The sequence below is a fragment of the Melopsittacus undulatus genome, chromosome 8 (genome assembly GCF_012275295.1).
Source record: "Melopsittacus undulatus isolate bMelUnd1 chromosome 8, bMelUnd1.mat.Z, whole genome shotgun sequence".
In the NCBI taxonomy this organism is placed as follows: Eukaryota; Metazoa; Chordata; class Aves; order Psittaciformes; family Psittaculidae; genus Melopsittacus; species Melopsittacus undulatus.
Genome location: NC_047534.1, coordinates 3,343,278 through 3,358,673, shown reverse-complemented (window position 1 = coordinate 3,358,673; position 15,396 = coordinate 3,343,278). Strand labels below are relative to the sequence as shown.

General features: G+C 54.5%; 1 protein-coding gene across 1 annotated transcript; it reads left to right on the top strand.

Moving 5' to 3' along the window:
- The first annotated feature begins 2,319 nt into the window (after nt 1–2,319).
- Nucleotides 2,320–13,739, top strand: NATD1 (N-acetyltransferase domain containing 1). Its single transcript, XM_034065675.1, has 3 exons — nt 2,320–2,574; nt 9,643–9,761; nt 10,543–13,739. Exons 1-3 carry the CDS (start codon nt 2,478–2,480, stop codon nt 10,657–10,659), a joined length of 333 nt encoding a protein of 110 aa, XP_033921566.1. The 5' UTR covers nt 2,320–2,477; the 3' UTR covers nt 10,660–13,739.
- Nucleotides 13,740–15,396: the final 1,657 nt, after the last annotated feature.

The following is a 15,396-nucleotide window of genomic DNA, read 5'->3' as shown; positions in this document are numbered from 1 at the left end:
ACCCAATTAGAACCCAGCTGATCCAAATGGGTTTTGGCAGGGTTAGGGTGGGAGGATCAGGGAGCATCTTTGCTGGATGTGGACCTGCAAGGAGTGGTGGGACCGGCTTGGACACAGATGCTGGTGGCACCTGGGAGTGCAGGACATGACCCTGCTGTCCCCATTGCATGCTACAGCATCCCTTCACCTCCACCCCCAGGCATGGCTGGAGATGGCTGCTGGCTCCGGCTGCAATTATAGGGTGGATGAAACGCTCACCTGGTGTTTATTGACCCACCTTGAATCACCAGGCACTTCACAAGTGGGGCTTTGTCATCTATTCCGAGGCCTTCTAGCGCTGCAGGAGTCCAGATGGAGAAGGGGGTACACTCAGCATCAAAGTCCAGCAGGGTGGGAAGGCACATGGATCACCACAGGCTGCAAGGAAGGGACCAGAGGGAGCATAGGGTCACCTCCTTGTCCATAGTGGGACATGGGGAGCACCTCTCTTCTTCTGCAACCTCCAGTGCCTACCAGCATGGACCCTATAGACTGCTGGAGAGATGCATCTGAAAGATGCTGTAACTGCTGGCTTGAGGCAGAGGGGATCACCACAGGCAAAGGCAATGTGGAAATCACAGGGAAAGGTGCATGTGGAAATGCATCCAAAGAAGGTGTCCCCAGCACAGTGAGTACATCACTGAGAACCAGCCAGGAGCCCCTTGCCTTTGTCTGTGCAAAACCTGCTTCTCCTTTCCCCTCTCCTCAGCCTCCCCAGTGAAGTGACTTTATCCCGAGCATCCCTGTGCACTGGAGAGCATCAGGATGCAGGATTCGGCCCCTCTGCCTGCCCCAGGCTCCCCCCTGCAGAATCAAAGCTGTGCTTGGCCTGGCTGTTTGCAGCCTTGTTTGCCTCCCCCTGCATTCCCTGCTCCGGGTGTTTTCCCATTTATATCTTCCTGCACCACCATATGGTGTGGGAACACAGGCGGAGTGAAGGCAGCCAGGGATGGCATCTCACCACTGATGTTTTCCAGCCTTCCATAGAGGAAGATAAGGAAACCTCTCTCCAGACACCCATTTCTGTGGGTGCTCATGCTCGATGGGAGCAGGAGAGCGTGACCCGAAGGGGCACAGCACCCGCACTCAGCACCCATTGGTGGAGCAGCACAAATGGAGTGCCCTGATGAATTAATCAGCTGATGGGCTGCAACTCAGGGAGCAGGAGCCAAAGGGATGAGTAAACAAAGGGCAAGCTACACGGGGTGGTATTTAGGTGCAGAGTAGCTGCTGATGGACTATTACTGGTTCTAGATTAATTCCAGGTGTTGCTGTTTTTCCTGTTGTCCAGGCAGACACCTCTGCCAGGCTCAGCTCCCACCTCTGGAGATTTCAGTTCACATCCATCGGGGTGTTGGTGCTACAGGTCCATGGGTATGGAGACAAACACCTCTATTTCCTCCCCCAGTTTGCACATCTTGGCTATATGGGGGTTACCAAGACCCTGAGGTACATGGTGTGATGTGTGGAATCACAGAATGGGTTGGGTTGAAGGGACCTTAAAGCTCATCCAGTTCCAACCCCTGCCACGGGCAGGGACCCCTTCCACTGGAGCAGGATGCTCCAACCTGGCCTTGAACATTGCCAGGGATGGGGCAGCCACAGCTTCTCTGTGCCAGCACCTCAGCACCCTCACAGGGAAGAGCTTCCTTATATCCAACCTAAATGCCCCCTGAAGGTGCTCAAGTGCTTCTGGTTTTGTGGGTGCACTCAGTGCAACTGCCCCACAAACAGTCATTATGGCACCGGCACAGCACCAGTCCTGTGTGCTGGATCAACACCAGTAGAGCAGGGCCGCAATAGTGCATCACCACTACACTGGGGCAGGACCAGAGCACCAATCCAGAACAGCACAGCACCAATCCACTGGGACAAGACCAGAGCACCAATCCGGAACAGCACAGCACCAATGCACAGGGATGGAACCAGTACACCAGTCCAACACCAATACACAGGGACAGGACCAGTCCACAAGTCCAGCAGCAGCACAGCACCACTACACCGGAGCAGAGAACCCAGTACAAGGACAGGGTTCCCCTGGCAGATGACACAGGGGGGCAATACCTGGTACAGCACCAAGAAGCCAGTACAGAGCACCCAGTGCACCGAGGCCACAACGGGGGTCAATACACCCATACCCGTTCCTATACCCCTCCGGTGCCCACTCCCGGTGCCGTCCTTCGGGGTGCGCTGTCCCTTTAAGAGCCGGACGGCTGTACCAAAACAAAACGGCGGCGCGGCCATTGGCTGTGCGGTGGGCACGTGGCGCACAGCTGGTTTCCTGCGGCCGCGCGCCGGTGCCAGCCCCGCGGCGGCCCCGGGCGGCCCGGCCTGACCCTGACCCCGCTCCGGTGCTGGCGTTACCGGTTACCGGTGCTCCTGTGCCGCGTACGCCCTTAACACAGCCCGGCCCAACCCAGCCCAGCTCGGCCCCGGCCATGGCGCACTCGGCGCCGCTCGGCCTCCTGGAGCAGGGCTGCCCCATCCAGGTGGAGCACGATCGGAAGCGGCGGCAGTTCACCGTGCGGCTCAACGGTAAGGAGCGGGGGCACGGGGGTCGCTGGTGGGTTATGGACCTCGCTCTGACCACGGTTATACCCCCTTGTTCCCCATGGGGGTTCCCTCTTTTCTCTATCCCCCGACCACTCGACCCTGCCACCCGCTGTCCGTCCCCCCCTCGATGCTCCTCTGTGCCCCCGGTTCCTGATGCTTCCCCGCATCCTTCCCTCAAGGCTCAACCCGTGGGATGTGGGGGTCTCTTGGCTGATGTGGGGAGCCCCACGCTGGTACGGGTCGGTCTGGGGGGCACCGGTTTGCCCCCACCAGGAGCAAGGGGCTTTGGTCGGTGTCGGGGATGTGCCTCGGTGTGTGTGTGAGCTGCTCGGTGGGATCCCTGTAGGGGGTTTAGGGACCCAGCACTGTGGGTGCTTGGCATTGGGTTCAGCAGGACCCACAGCACCATAGCCACAAGTAGCTGTAGGACCACCTAATGATGGGGTGACCCCCCCCAACAGCTCTGCCATGTGTTGGGTGGACTGAGCAAAAGCAGTAGGTACCACTTCAGTTTCTCTATGTCACACTGATTCTTTTCTAGCCATCCTCTTAATGGTTAATCCCAAATATTCCACGATCCCAACCTCTTTTCCCTGCCCATCTGTCGTGCTGAGAGCTACTCTGGATAAAACAGGCTGTGTCGCTGCCCTGCAGAAATTGCAGGGTAGTTGTCTCCTGAAAAATAGCTGGGTAGTTCAGAATGACACCGACTGTAGGAGCATTCCCAATGAAACAACAGGAATAGGCTGGGGTTTATTTTAGGCTCTTCCTCCCCCCCCTCCATCCCATTTTCATTTCAACCACTAATTACAAAGTGCAGGCTGGAGGCTCAGCAGTGAAGGAGCGAGGAAGGAGGAGACGTGTGTGATGGGTGCGGGGAAAACAACCACTCCGACTGCTTGTTTCAAACAGAAGGAGATCAAACAAGGTCCCCTGTTGCCATTACAAGCACTGTGACACACAGCATCATCACCATCAGTGAAGTTTGTGTGTGCACAAAGAGAGCGTTTCCTTAGGGAAATGTGATGGCTTTATCGTGGTTTGCCATATAAAACCTCATCTGGCCACACTGTGGGCTGCGTGGGGATGAGTTGGGGAACTTTGAGAGGGAATCAACTATAGGATCTACAGTGGGAGGCATGTGGGAATCAGCACAAACGGTTCCAGAAGGGGATGACCACGGCTTGGGAAGCCTCAGTGTTGTATTGTGGATCCGCAAGATCAGGGTTGTTTCTCTGGGAGTTCAGTGCTGGCCACACAAGGAAGCTGAGCCGCGTCCTGGCGTGACGGTGTTCCTGCTCTCGAGCCGACTGACGTCCACACGGAGCGGGTGATCCGTCCCTCCTCCCTGTTAGGCATGTGCTGATGACAGCCAAGCCCTGGAAGGTGCTCAGGCGATAACCATCTCTGTGGGAGTGCCTGGCAGGGTGTTTATTTCCTGTGCTGCTCTCTTCATCGCTGCTGGCAGGATGAGCATCAGCGGTGCTGAATGTTCCAGCTGGTTTTCCATGCTGCACTCAAGGGAATGACAAGAAACGGGTCAGGTTTTAGTGTCGAGGTGACCTGCGTGTGCCTCTGAAAGGGACTATGGCAGGGATGAACTCGTAGTTCACTGTGGGCTCCAGGATCAGCTTGTATCTGTTGTCTTGGTCCTAGTCTTGGGTAGATGCTGAGTGTGGAGGATGCTCTGGTACATGAGGCTTGTGGAGCAAGGAGCCAGGCTTTGCTGGTCTCTGTTCTGAGGGGTTGGTGGCTTATGGTACTGTGATGTTAGGTAGTGTATAGCATATATTAGAGTATATAATGTATAGTATTTATCATAGTATGTAGTGTTAGTATATATAATACATAATATATATTAGTATATATAATATAGTATTAGTATATGCAATATAGTATATAAATTATATATTAGTATATATAATATAGTATATATTAGAACATCACTACTTTCCATGGTGATCTTCTAATGGAAATCCCTGTGCAAGAGACCTGAGACACTATGAAAGCTGTGAAGTGGTTGTGAAAGTGTTGGTGTTCAGCATCATCCTGTGTTTGCCTCTGCACCCCCGGCTAACCTCATGTGTCAACTTCCTCCTCGGGCACATTAAAGATGTATTGCATTTGGTGTTTTCTGGGTTGCCCTGGCTTTCCTTTCTCTGCTCTTGCTTCCCTTTCTCACCTCACTGCTGCACATGGCTCCTAAAGCTCTGATAGAAGCAGCTGCTTCACTTTAACACATCCCCTTTCTCCTTGCATCCCAAATGCATTGGGAAGCTGGAAGTAAAGCTGATTACAACCAGACCTCACCAAGCTTGGTTATCCCTCTGAGGGGAGGGTAGGAAGAAGCCCAACTGGATTTGTACTCACTTGAGATGTGACTAACAGCACGAGCAAGCCAGAAACCTCCCCATGTTAGCGACTGTGTTGGAAAACATCAGTTTGACAAAGCTGAGAACTTGCATGGGAATCGGACAGGCTGGTTTAGTCGGGAATAGTTGGGGGTTTTTGGGATCCAAGATAACATTTCTGGTCAAAACAAGAAACCCAAAGAGACCTCACCCTGAAGCAGTCGGTCATTCCAGCTGCTGGCACAGCTGCCTTGGGGCAGGGGACTGGCCTTGCTACCCATCAAACACATCTCCGGTGGGGAGATGGGCTCACCGCATGCACCAAGCAGCTCCAGATCCAAAGGGATGCGTAGGCTCCTTGCACACCCACACTCCTGCTCATCCAACACGTGGGTGCAGCAAGCCACACTTCCCAAACCTCCTGCTCCTCCCCAGCCGGGTTTGGGCAGGATCCAGTGGCTGGAAGCTCCTGCTTTGCCTGCTGCAGAGCTGAGTCTTTGGAGCTCATTGTCGGGAATCCAGGCTTATGTTCATAAGGAAAACTGGAGCAGGTAGTGCCTTGGTGCTTTACCCACCACTGGGGCAGATGCCCTCCAGGAGGGAGCAACTGCTGAGTTTGCAGTAGGGATGAAGGGATCCGGTCACTGCATCAAGACAGGCACCCCCTAAAGAGGGCTTACAAGAAACCTGGAGAGGGGCTTGGGACAAGGGCCTGTAGGGACAGGCCAAGGGGAATGGCTTGAACCTGCCTGAGGGGAGACTGAGCTGAGCTCTTAGACAGAAGCTGTTCCCCGTGAGGGTGCTGAGGCACTGGCACAGGGTGCCCAGAGAAGCTGTGGCTGCCCCATCCCTGGCAGTGCTCAAGGCCAGGTTGGACACAGGGGCTTGGAGCAGCTGCTCCAGTGGAAGGGGTCCATGCCCGTGGCAGGGGCTGGATGAGCTTTAAGGTCCCTTCCAAACCCCTCTGTTTCTGTGCCATCCCCACTCCTCTCCTGTGCTGCAATCACCTCAAGAAAGCTCCTAAACAGGAAACTGCTTCAAACCAGGATCCCTCCCAGTGCTGCTCCTGCAAGTGAGGCCCCTCCATGGGCTGCACCATCTCCAAGGCTCTGTCTGTTGTACTCTGTTGTGTTTTCTCTCCCTAGTAACATGCCACTGGCTCCCTGGGGATCAAGGCCAGCAGCAGCATGCAGTGAGCTCCAGCCTGGGATGCACCAGCTCCCTGGGACATGTTGTCCTCTTGCATTGCCTCACGTGCAGCTTTCAGCATCCCCCTTTTGGCTCCGCAGCCAGAGGAGCTGAGCTGCTGCCTATGGGTTTTCTTAGGTCTGAGAGTGGGAAACAGGGCTGGTGTCTGTTCCCTTCTCCCCACTGCTGCCCAGGAATGGGTTTACAGCAGTGCTTTAGGGAAGCTGGAGCTCCCTGGGCTCACAGTGGTGTATTTGGGGCTGGGGCCAACATAGAGGGGCAGGGAGAAGACAATGGGAGAGGGTCAGTGAAGGATGTGCTGGAGCCGGATGCCTGTGTCTTTCTGGATGATGCTGTGCCCAGCTGGGGCTGGGCTCTCTGCTTGTTCCTCTGGGGCTCATGAGCTGCCCAGCCTGGGGACTGGTGCCTGTCAGTGCTGCCCAAAGCTTGGGTGGAAGCTCCGTCCCATTGATCCCAATGGAGAGAAAGTTATCCCTTAAAGAAAGCTTCCCCCTCCCCATGCAGGCTGTGACTGAAGGAGGGCAGGCTGGGGACCAGCCCTGCTGCATCTTCCATCTCTTGCTCCTCTTTCTTGCTGTGCTGATTTGCATTGACTCAGACTTCCTCGCTCAGGGTGGCTTGAAGCTGAGGTGCTGTGCAGGGGAGTGTCTGAGTCCAACGTGTCACACAGCACCATGAGGCTCAAGGGTTAAGACCTGAGTCTGTTTTGCCAGGCAGATAATGCCCAGGCTGATAAAATCCCTGCTCCGAGGTCTATGGGATAAGACAGGCACGTGGGAGGCTGGCTCATGGCATCCCAGTTATGCCATGTTTTGGTGTGGTTTCTGTGTGCCCCCTCTTTGGGGTTGTGATAAGCTGGGGTTGGGCTGCTCCTGCTTCCAACTCCCCCAGCCTTGCTGGGAGTATTCCCCATGTCCAAGGTACCACATAGCAGCAAGGCTTCTTCCAGCACTGTATTCCAGCAGGATGCTTCTGCTCCTTCCTCTCTTCCCTCCAGCCCCAGGGAAGTCTGTCAGTGGGAAAACAAGGGTTATGCCTGCCTCATGGAGAGCCTAGAACAGCCCAGATTTGGGGTACATCCTGCTTCTCCCAGGGGCTCTGGGTCCCAGTGGGGATGGTGCAGAGAACATGTGCAGGACAGCTGCTCTTGAAGGAAATGGGCTTCCCGTTGGCTGGTCCTTCCCCTCCCTTTGTGAGCCATTGGCCACCTTCAGCACAGGAAGCAGGATCTCCATCTCCTTCTGGATCCCGGCTTGTTTCTCCTTTGTTACCAGGGCTTTTTCCCACCTCCAGATCTGTGTATCCAGCTGTGCTCAGCGTTCACGTTTGTCTCTGTATGTTCCTGCCCAGAGGGCTTGCAGGGGGTGTTTGTGGTCACCTTTGAGCATAACCACTCACCTCTGGCTGTCCTCCCCATCAGCTCCTCTTGCAGCTGTGGTTCTGCATCAGCCACACCTGGGAGCTGGAGATGAGGGACTGGGAGACTGCACAGCCAGCAGCACTCTCCTCCCAGGCTGTCAGTGTCACCTGCAGCATCCTCACCAAACCCTATGTCCCAAGCATCTCTGATTTCATGTGCTGTGTGGCTCAGGGTCCCAGCACCAAGGTGAGCACATCCACATGTGTTTATGTACTGAACTGGGATGTTCTGCACTGGGACCAGTTTCCCACAGCATTGGCAGTGCTGGTTTGCTTTGTAGAGCCAGCTGTAAAATCCTTTGGGCTCTGTGTGTGTTCACTGGGGGCATCCTTCTTGGCTGGGGGTTTCTGGTGCTTCTGTGGTCCAGCAGATGGGAGGGAAGGTCTGTCCAGGGTGTATCTGAGATCCTCCAAGCACTGCATCATCTTCTGCTTTGAATGCATTTGTGTGTGTGCTCATTCTAAACACATCATATATAGAAAAGCATATGAAAAAGATGCTTTTTGCTCTCTCATCACACAGAGAACTTCGTTCCAAACTTGTCAAAGCTTCAGGCAGAGCCTATGGAAACTTCTGACCCAGGAGCAGCGCCGAGCAGAGGGGAAGGGCTGGAGCATGTGAAAGCCGCCCTTGTCAGAGCACTTTACAGCCAGCTCTGCCAAAACCACCTCCCAGAGGTGCCTCTGAGGGAGCTGCCACTCACCGTGGCACTTCTGTGCCCCAGCCTGGGGCTGTCCCTCCAGTGAGACCGGTCTGTGCTGCTGGGGAAGAGCTGGGCTTGCAGTTGCTGCCTTGGCTCTTCTTGGGTGCCCTGGATCCATATGGAGAAGTGTTTGGTTCTCTATTCCCCACAAAGATTTGCAGCTGTAAAATGGGGTTATAGGATCTCATCCGCATTGGGCTTAGTAACAGGGAAGAGGCAAGCATCCCTTCAGCCCCTTCCCCACTCTGTTATCCCTGCCCATCCCAGTGCTTTACCCCAAACCCTCTGTCCTAATGCAGAGTGGGGCATCTATAGGGAGACTAAAGGGGCTTGGCTTTATGGTGATGTAGAGGCTGAGAGGGGCAGGACTGGTGCCTGGAAATACCCAGGGGAACAGCAGGGAGGGGAATTATTTATGTCCACCCCAGAACAATGTTGGCACAAGGAAGAGTGGGTAGAAAGCAGCAGGAATAAAGTCGGGCTGGAAATGCAAAGGTTTCCATCCGATGTAGGGGGATGGAGTCACTGCCTAAAAGGAGCAGGAACAAAAACCCGAGCTGCTTCTCTCAAAACACGATTCCAATGGGCTCATTCCTGGTGCCTTGCAAATACAGGGATGGGGCGGAATTGTCAGCTGAAATACAATTGAAATACAGAGTATTGAGCTCAGTGAAAGCATATAGTGAGTGAATGCAGGGGAAACTTGTGCCCTTCATCCTCCCATGGTTATCGGAGGGAAAGGAAAGGTTTACATGATTCTCATTGAGCTTGTGTCTTAGATTGGGAACTTGCCTTTCTGAAGCTGGCTTTTAAATGCAGCTGCCCTCTAGACCTCAAGTGTTTGCTTGTGCATTGAAGACAAAGCTCAGGCTCTGCACATGAAGCCAGAGGGTGTTTTTTAGCTCTCCTCTGGTTTACACATGTGCTGAAATGTCTTTTTTTCCTGTAACTGAGCTGCTGTGAGAAAGGTCAGGGTGTTGCAACAGGAAGCCTCTGTGTGTGTGTGCATGCAAATGTGCGTGCACGAAGCCCTTTGCATGCCCACGGGAGCTTTCCAGTGTGTTTATGGGATTCACCTCTCCCAAAATGTGTCTGTCCAGGTGCTGCAGGAGCAGGCTGGGAAGTCTCGTCCTGTTCCATGCCATGACACAAACACTGTGCTGGGGAGAGAAGGGAATTGGTTGTCCAAGTGGCACCAAAAGCAAAGTGTCCCACACAGCACCACAGCCATTCCCATGGGCACAAGGGCTGTTGTATCAGTCCCAAAGCTGCTCATCCCCTGCTGTGGTTTCCATCTGATGATGAACCAGGAGCTGGGGCTCCCCAGTGACATCCCAAGCCTCATCCCTCTCTCTCACCCCCCCCAGGATGCCATGACAAGGCCGTGCTGCTCTATGAGTACGTGGGGAAGCGGATCGTGGATTTGCAGCACACGGAAGTCCCGGATGCCTATCGAGGGAGAGGAATAGCCAAGCACCTCGCCAAGGTACAGCCCTGGCTACCCAAGAGGGCAGAAGCCATGGCAAGAAAGCCTGAAGCTCCATCCCACTGGAATTGAATGCATGCCCCATGGGAACTGACTCTGATCCAATGGGAGATGGGGCGGCTGGCGGGGCAGATGGAAATCTGTGGTCAGGCATTCCTATTTCTGGTGGTGAGAGGGCCTGGGTGGGTGCCAGCATGTCCAGCTGCTCAGCCAGGCTCTGCTTGTCCTCCTTGCAGCAAACAGCCCTCACACCCACTGTGATGCAGCCCCTCTCCTAGGGGCTGGATCCCCTCATCTCAAAGCTTCAAGGTCCCTGTAAGCCCCTTTCCTGCCCTTGAGCCCTGCAGCCATGCAGGGAGAGCCGAGGGGCTGCCAGCACAGTGGTGGTGGGGACTATGGGGTGATGCTTTGGGGTTACAGCTACTCCCTGGCCCCATAAACCAGGCAAATGGGTAACAAAGGTGGTCTTCATAAATGTGGCTGGGTCATCTGCAGTGCCAGCATCCACCAGGCTGGATGCATTGAGGGTTACCCAGGGGGTCCCTGCCCATCTCTTGCTAAACTGGGGACCTAGTGGTACCACAGAGGCTGTGGCAGGATAACTGTGCTCTGCCCCCATCCCCTCCCTCCATCTGCCTCATACAGGGGATACATGAGAGCAACTTCCTGCTCCCCCACTTGCATGTGGGGTGCAGGAATCCGGACCCCTGTGAGCCTTCAGAGGAGAGCATAGGCTGAGGGTGCTGGTTGTAAACCTGGTGTCCTCTCTCACTGCTTGCAGGCAGCCCTGGACTTCGTGGTGGAGGAGGACCTGAAAGCTCACCTGACGTGCTGGTACATTCAGAAGTACGTCAAGGAGAACCCCCTGCCGCAGTACCTGGAACACTTGCAGCCTTAAGGCAGGACTGCTCCGACACCAGCGCTGTCCCTGACTGTTCAACGCGGCCTTCGCTTCTCTGCCGTCTCAGGAAACCCCTTCCCACACTCACAATTCCTTCTCCTTGTTAAGTGCATCCATGTGGTGCATGAGTGTGGGCACAACCTCCTCCTCTGTGCCCACGTGTGAGCACGGCTGCTGGCTCCAGGCACATGCGGTGCCTCTTGGCGCGCTTCCCAAGCCAGGCGATGGAAGAGGATGGTCCTTCCACCAAACTCCATCACAAGAGCAGGGGATGAGCCAATCTGCACCTCGTCCTCTCCCCATTGCCTGGTGACAGCTATGAACTTGCTGAGGGATGCCAGTTGGGGTGGTTGTGGGGTACCAGCCCCTCTTTCTTCCCAGCAGCTGGGGGAGATGCTGTGGATGAAGCCTTGTGGGACAGAGGGAGGTGGCAGGTTCATCCCCTGCAGTTGGACACTGAGCATTGCCCCAGCCCCTGTGCAGTACAGATGAGAACGTGTGGGCCATGGTGGCACCTCGGGGGCTTTACTGCACCATTGTGGAGACACTGGCATGGTGACACCTTCAAGTCTGGAGACAAGAGCCACGTAAGGAGTGGGTTTCATCTACAGGGGCTGTGGCAGAGCATATGCAATGTGAGTGTGCAGAGGAAGAAAGGCAGCTGAGTTGCAGATGCTGCTCTCTGGAGATGCCAGCTCCTGCCCAGCCTCCTGTACATAACCCCAGCATGGAATCTCCACAGGGCCATGTCCATTGTTCCTGTCTGTGCTCCTTGCTATCCGTGTTGACTGTGCTGGTGTGGACAAAGCCTGCTCAGGAGAAGAGCACCAGCCTTGGCCTAAGCAATAAGGGGACACCCCATGCTTTTGCAGGCACCAGAGTGGTTTCCTGCAGCTGAAGAGGAAGGCTCCTCTCCATCTCCCTCAACTCCAGCTCTGCACCCACATTGTAAGGCCTCACCCGTCATTGTGTCCTGAGAGCAACAGGGGTAAGGCCTCTGGGATTTGCTCCTATCCCATCTCCAGGACCCGATTCTGGAGCCGCCTGTCTCCACATGGATGCTGGTCACTTCTCCCTACAGCCTTTGGAAAGAAGCCCTGGCTCAGAGCATTACCTGGCCCCATCACAGCTCCAAGCCCAGGGTGCTCAGCCAGCAGCAGGAACACCCTTGTGCTGTTACCTCCACAGATGATGACCCTATAGCACAGCTCAGCATTGCTGCAGTTGGATGTAGAGGTAACACTGTGATGGCACTGCCTGCTTCTGGCTTGCTGCCTCTGCTGCCTTGCCCAGGCTTTGCAGGGCCTGAGTTACACCCCAGAGCATCTCCCTTGATCCCAGGGCTGGGCTGCGGTGGGGACACCAGCCCTCAGCAGCCTGAAACATGAAGCAGATAAGGAGCCTTTCACCTGGAGGCCAAATCCAGCCCCAGCTTATCTCTCAGCAGGGACTAAAGTTTACAGTCTGTGCCATGCACTGAATGAAGCCCAGGCCAGGAAGCAGCTCAGCCCTCTCCCAGTGCCCAGCATCAAGCCCATGGCAGCAAAGGCAAAAGCTCCTACACCCTGGCTGCGTTGGTCAGAGATGGAGACCCTGTGCCTGATCCCAGCCCTGAGCTGTTCCTTCTGGCTTGAGGCTGCCTGCCTCTGCTTTTGGGCTGCCCACCACCAGTATAACACAGCCCTCTGCCCAAAACCCTCACAAACTTCAGCCCTGCCACGCTACAGGCTGTGAGTCCCCTACCTGTGCCCATCAAGCAGACCCATCTCCAGCTTGAGCTGCTCAGGAAAGGCATTGGGCTCAGCCCTGCCACTGCCTCACATTGCTGCCCTCTTGCTGCTTATTTCAGCCAGGATGTGACTTTCAGGATGGCTTAGAGGGACTGGGAAAGGGTTGCAGGTAATGACTTTGAAGGGCTCAAGAAGAAATCTGGGCTGCTAATTATTCACTCTTTAATATGCAAAAAACACTTCAACATGCAGTTACTGGAGCAAGGCTGGCTCTGTCACAGCAAGCAATGACAGAGCCATCCCTGCTCTTGCTCTCAAGGTGATACTCAACCATCTCCTCTCTTGCAAGCCAAGATAAGACACTGTTGTATCATTATCACAGCGGGGCTGGGTGCTTGGAAGAGATGTGTGCCTGGCTGCCTCATGGGAGCAATAGCGTGAGCCCAGTGCTGCAAGCCTCTGCCCTGGTTTTGTGCTCACTTCCACTGTGTGACAGTTCCAGAAGCACCATAGTATCAGCTGCATGAGAGCAGAGGGTGTGCTGTGGGTGCTGCAGTATCCCAGCATCCCAGCTTGGCTCTGGAGCCCTTCATGCTGCTCTGACAGGAATCTCATGCTTCCCAGCACTGGATCACAAGTGGCTGCCTTAAATCAGGCCCAGCACACGCTCTTGCTGCTGCTTCCCTTGAAGGTGCTACAATCCCTCCGGTGTGCAACCTAACGGAGACGTGTGCCAGTGTCCGTGCCAACAGTTTCACTGCTGTACCCATCCTCTGCCCTGCTCTTCCCTTCCCTGTGGTCTCTGATGATAAATAGCAATACCCACAGGTCACCAGCGATGTTGTGGTCCATGGTGCTCCTGAGCTCTGGCCTTGCCAGGCAGGAGGTGGCTCTGGGCCTCCAACTGGCCTCTGCAGGAAGGAGCTTTGAGTCCTGTGCTGCCCCTTGGTGCTCACTAAGTCTGGAGGAGTTGGGGATCTTGGACTCTCTCTGGCAACAGGAGTGTGGAAGTGGTTTGGTTGAATATCGAGGTTCCCCAGACCCATTTGAACTATAGACCTGGGTGGGTGGGGAGGTGCAGATTGCTGTTCAATGTGCTTCCACACCCCCCAACTTGAAACACCCCTTCCCTCACCCACTTCCCAGCGTTGTCTTCCTTTGTCCAAGGTCTCCATTCTGTTCAATTCGGTGGTTACGATGTGCCTTTCCTTCTCAGGACCTGTTACAAACAACCTTTCTGCTTTTCTTTCTGTCTAACATTTATCTTCCTCCCTTCCCTCTGTCACATTATAAAACATGAACATAATGCATGGAATACAATACAATAAAAAGTGTGGCTTAACTGCCCTGCAGTGCTTCCCTGTGCTGCACTGGTGGGGGGAAGCAGGAGGAGGTGCTGCAGAACCAGGGCATGGTGGGTGCCCCAGCTCTGTCACCATGGGCTGGGTCACTTGGACACAGAGCCTGTTTGACAGGTCCTGGCACACAACTCTGCTCTCCAGTCCATGGCCAGGGTATGGTTTCTGCTGCATATGCGTTTTCTACATAAAGGTAAATAGTATTTTCCTCATCCCCCCAGAAAAACCCCATGTATTCTAACAGATCTAACCCCAAATTTCTTGTCAGTAGCTGCCATGTATCTGTCAGTGTCTTGGAGAAGGTGAGAGAAAAGGCACAAGTTGGCACATCTGCACATTGATGCACTTACCATCTACTTTCCTACTGCTTATCCTTCTCCAGCAAAGGCTACTTCTCTCCCTTATGAGCAGGAGAATCTCATGCAAGGAGAACCCCATTCCAAGAGGTGAGGGTGATGGAGGGTCCATAAGACCATTGCTAGGTTCAGGACAAAGGAGTTGTGGTCCCAGGGCTGGTGTTTGCCACAGCTCCCTATGACTGCAGACTTGTGTCTTCATCACCTAACCTGGATGCTACCTGCATCACCCTTTTCCCATCATGGAGCACCTTGGAGCCAGATCCTAGATGATGTTCCCACTGCAGATAAACAGGGAACCATGAGCTGAAGCAATAGGACTTTCTTTCAGGTCATGGGCCTGGCTGCAATGACTGCATAGAGCTTGGAGTTAGTGGGACCACAACTGGTTCCTCTCCTTTACCAGCTGGTCCACCCCTGCTCACACTCCTGGAGATTTCAGGCCAGTCCTTGGGTGTTATCCTCTGCTGAGCAGCCACTCAATGCTTGTGTTCATTGGTTTAAGACGTTTGAAGGCATTAAGGGATGAAAACACCTCAATAAGCAGCCGATTTAGTCATTCCCTGCTGTGCTTGTCCAGAGCATGAGGAACACACAGCGCTTCCCAGCTGGGCCTTGGGAGTGCAGGGAGCTCCCATCCCATCGTGATTCTGTCACTTCCTAAAGCCACAGAGGCTGAGGCTGGAGTTCCAATGGCTAAAACCAGGGCTGGATTAAGGAGAAGGGCCACAGCTCATTTCCAGTCGTGATGTGATCCAACCTGACAAGTGACAAGTGACCCTTGGAGTGCAGCAGGAGGTTTGCTGCTCCCAGAGGACGGTGCAGCAGGTTCGGGTTCTAGCACCAAGCCGGGCTGTTGCTGGTAACACGCTCTGTTTACATTCCACATTCCCGACGATCCGAAGCTCCTGCCTGTCCCAGCAGTGCCAGGCTGGGCACGCTTCCCAAATGTCTCTTCTTAGTGCAAATGAACCATCTACCTCCACTGAAAGAGCCGGACCCTGAGTGCTGGCTGATAAACCAGGGGTGCTGGAGGGAATCATTGGGATGCCAGGGATGGTGGGAGCAGCCGTTCCCTTTGTTCTCTTTGGTTCTGTGACATCACTTGGAAATGATGTTGGTAAAAGGAGGCTTTTTCTAGGGATGGGAGATGCCATTCCCTGCTGATGGGCACTTAGGATAAAGGGAGGGCTGTGCTCTGGTGGGTGCTGGGGACAGCTGGAAGCAAGGTTTATCTGCAGTAGAGGAGAGGTTATGGATCTGGGAGCTGTTCTTTGCTATGGAAAAATG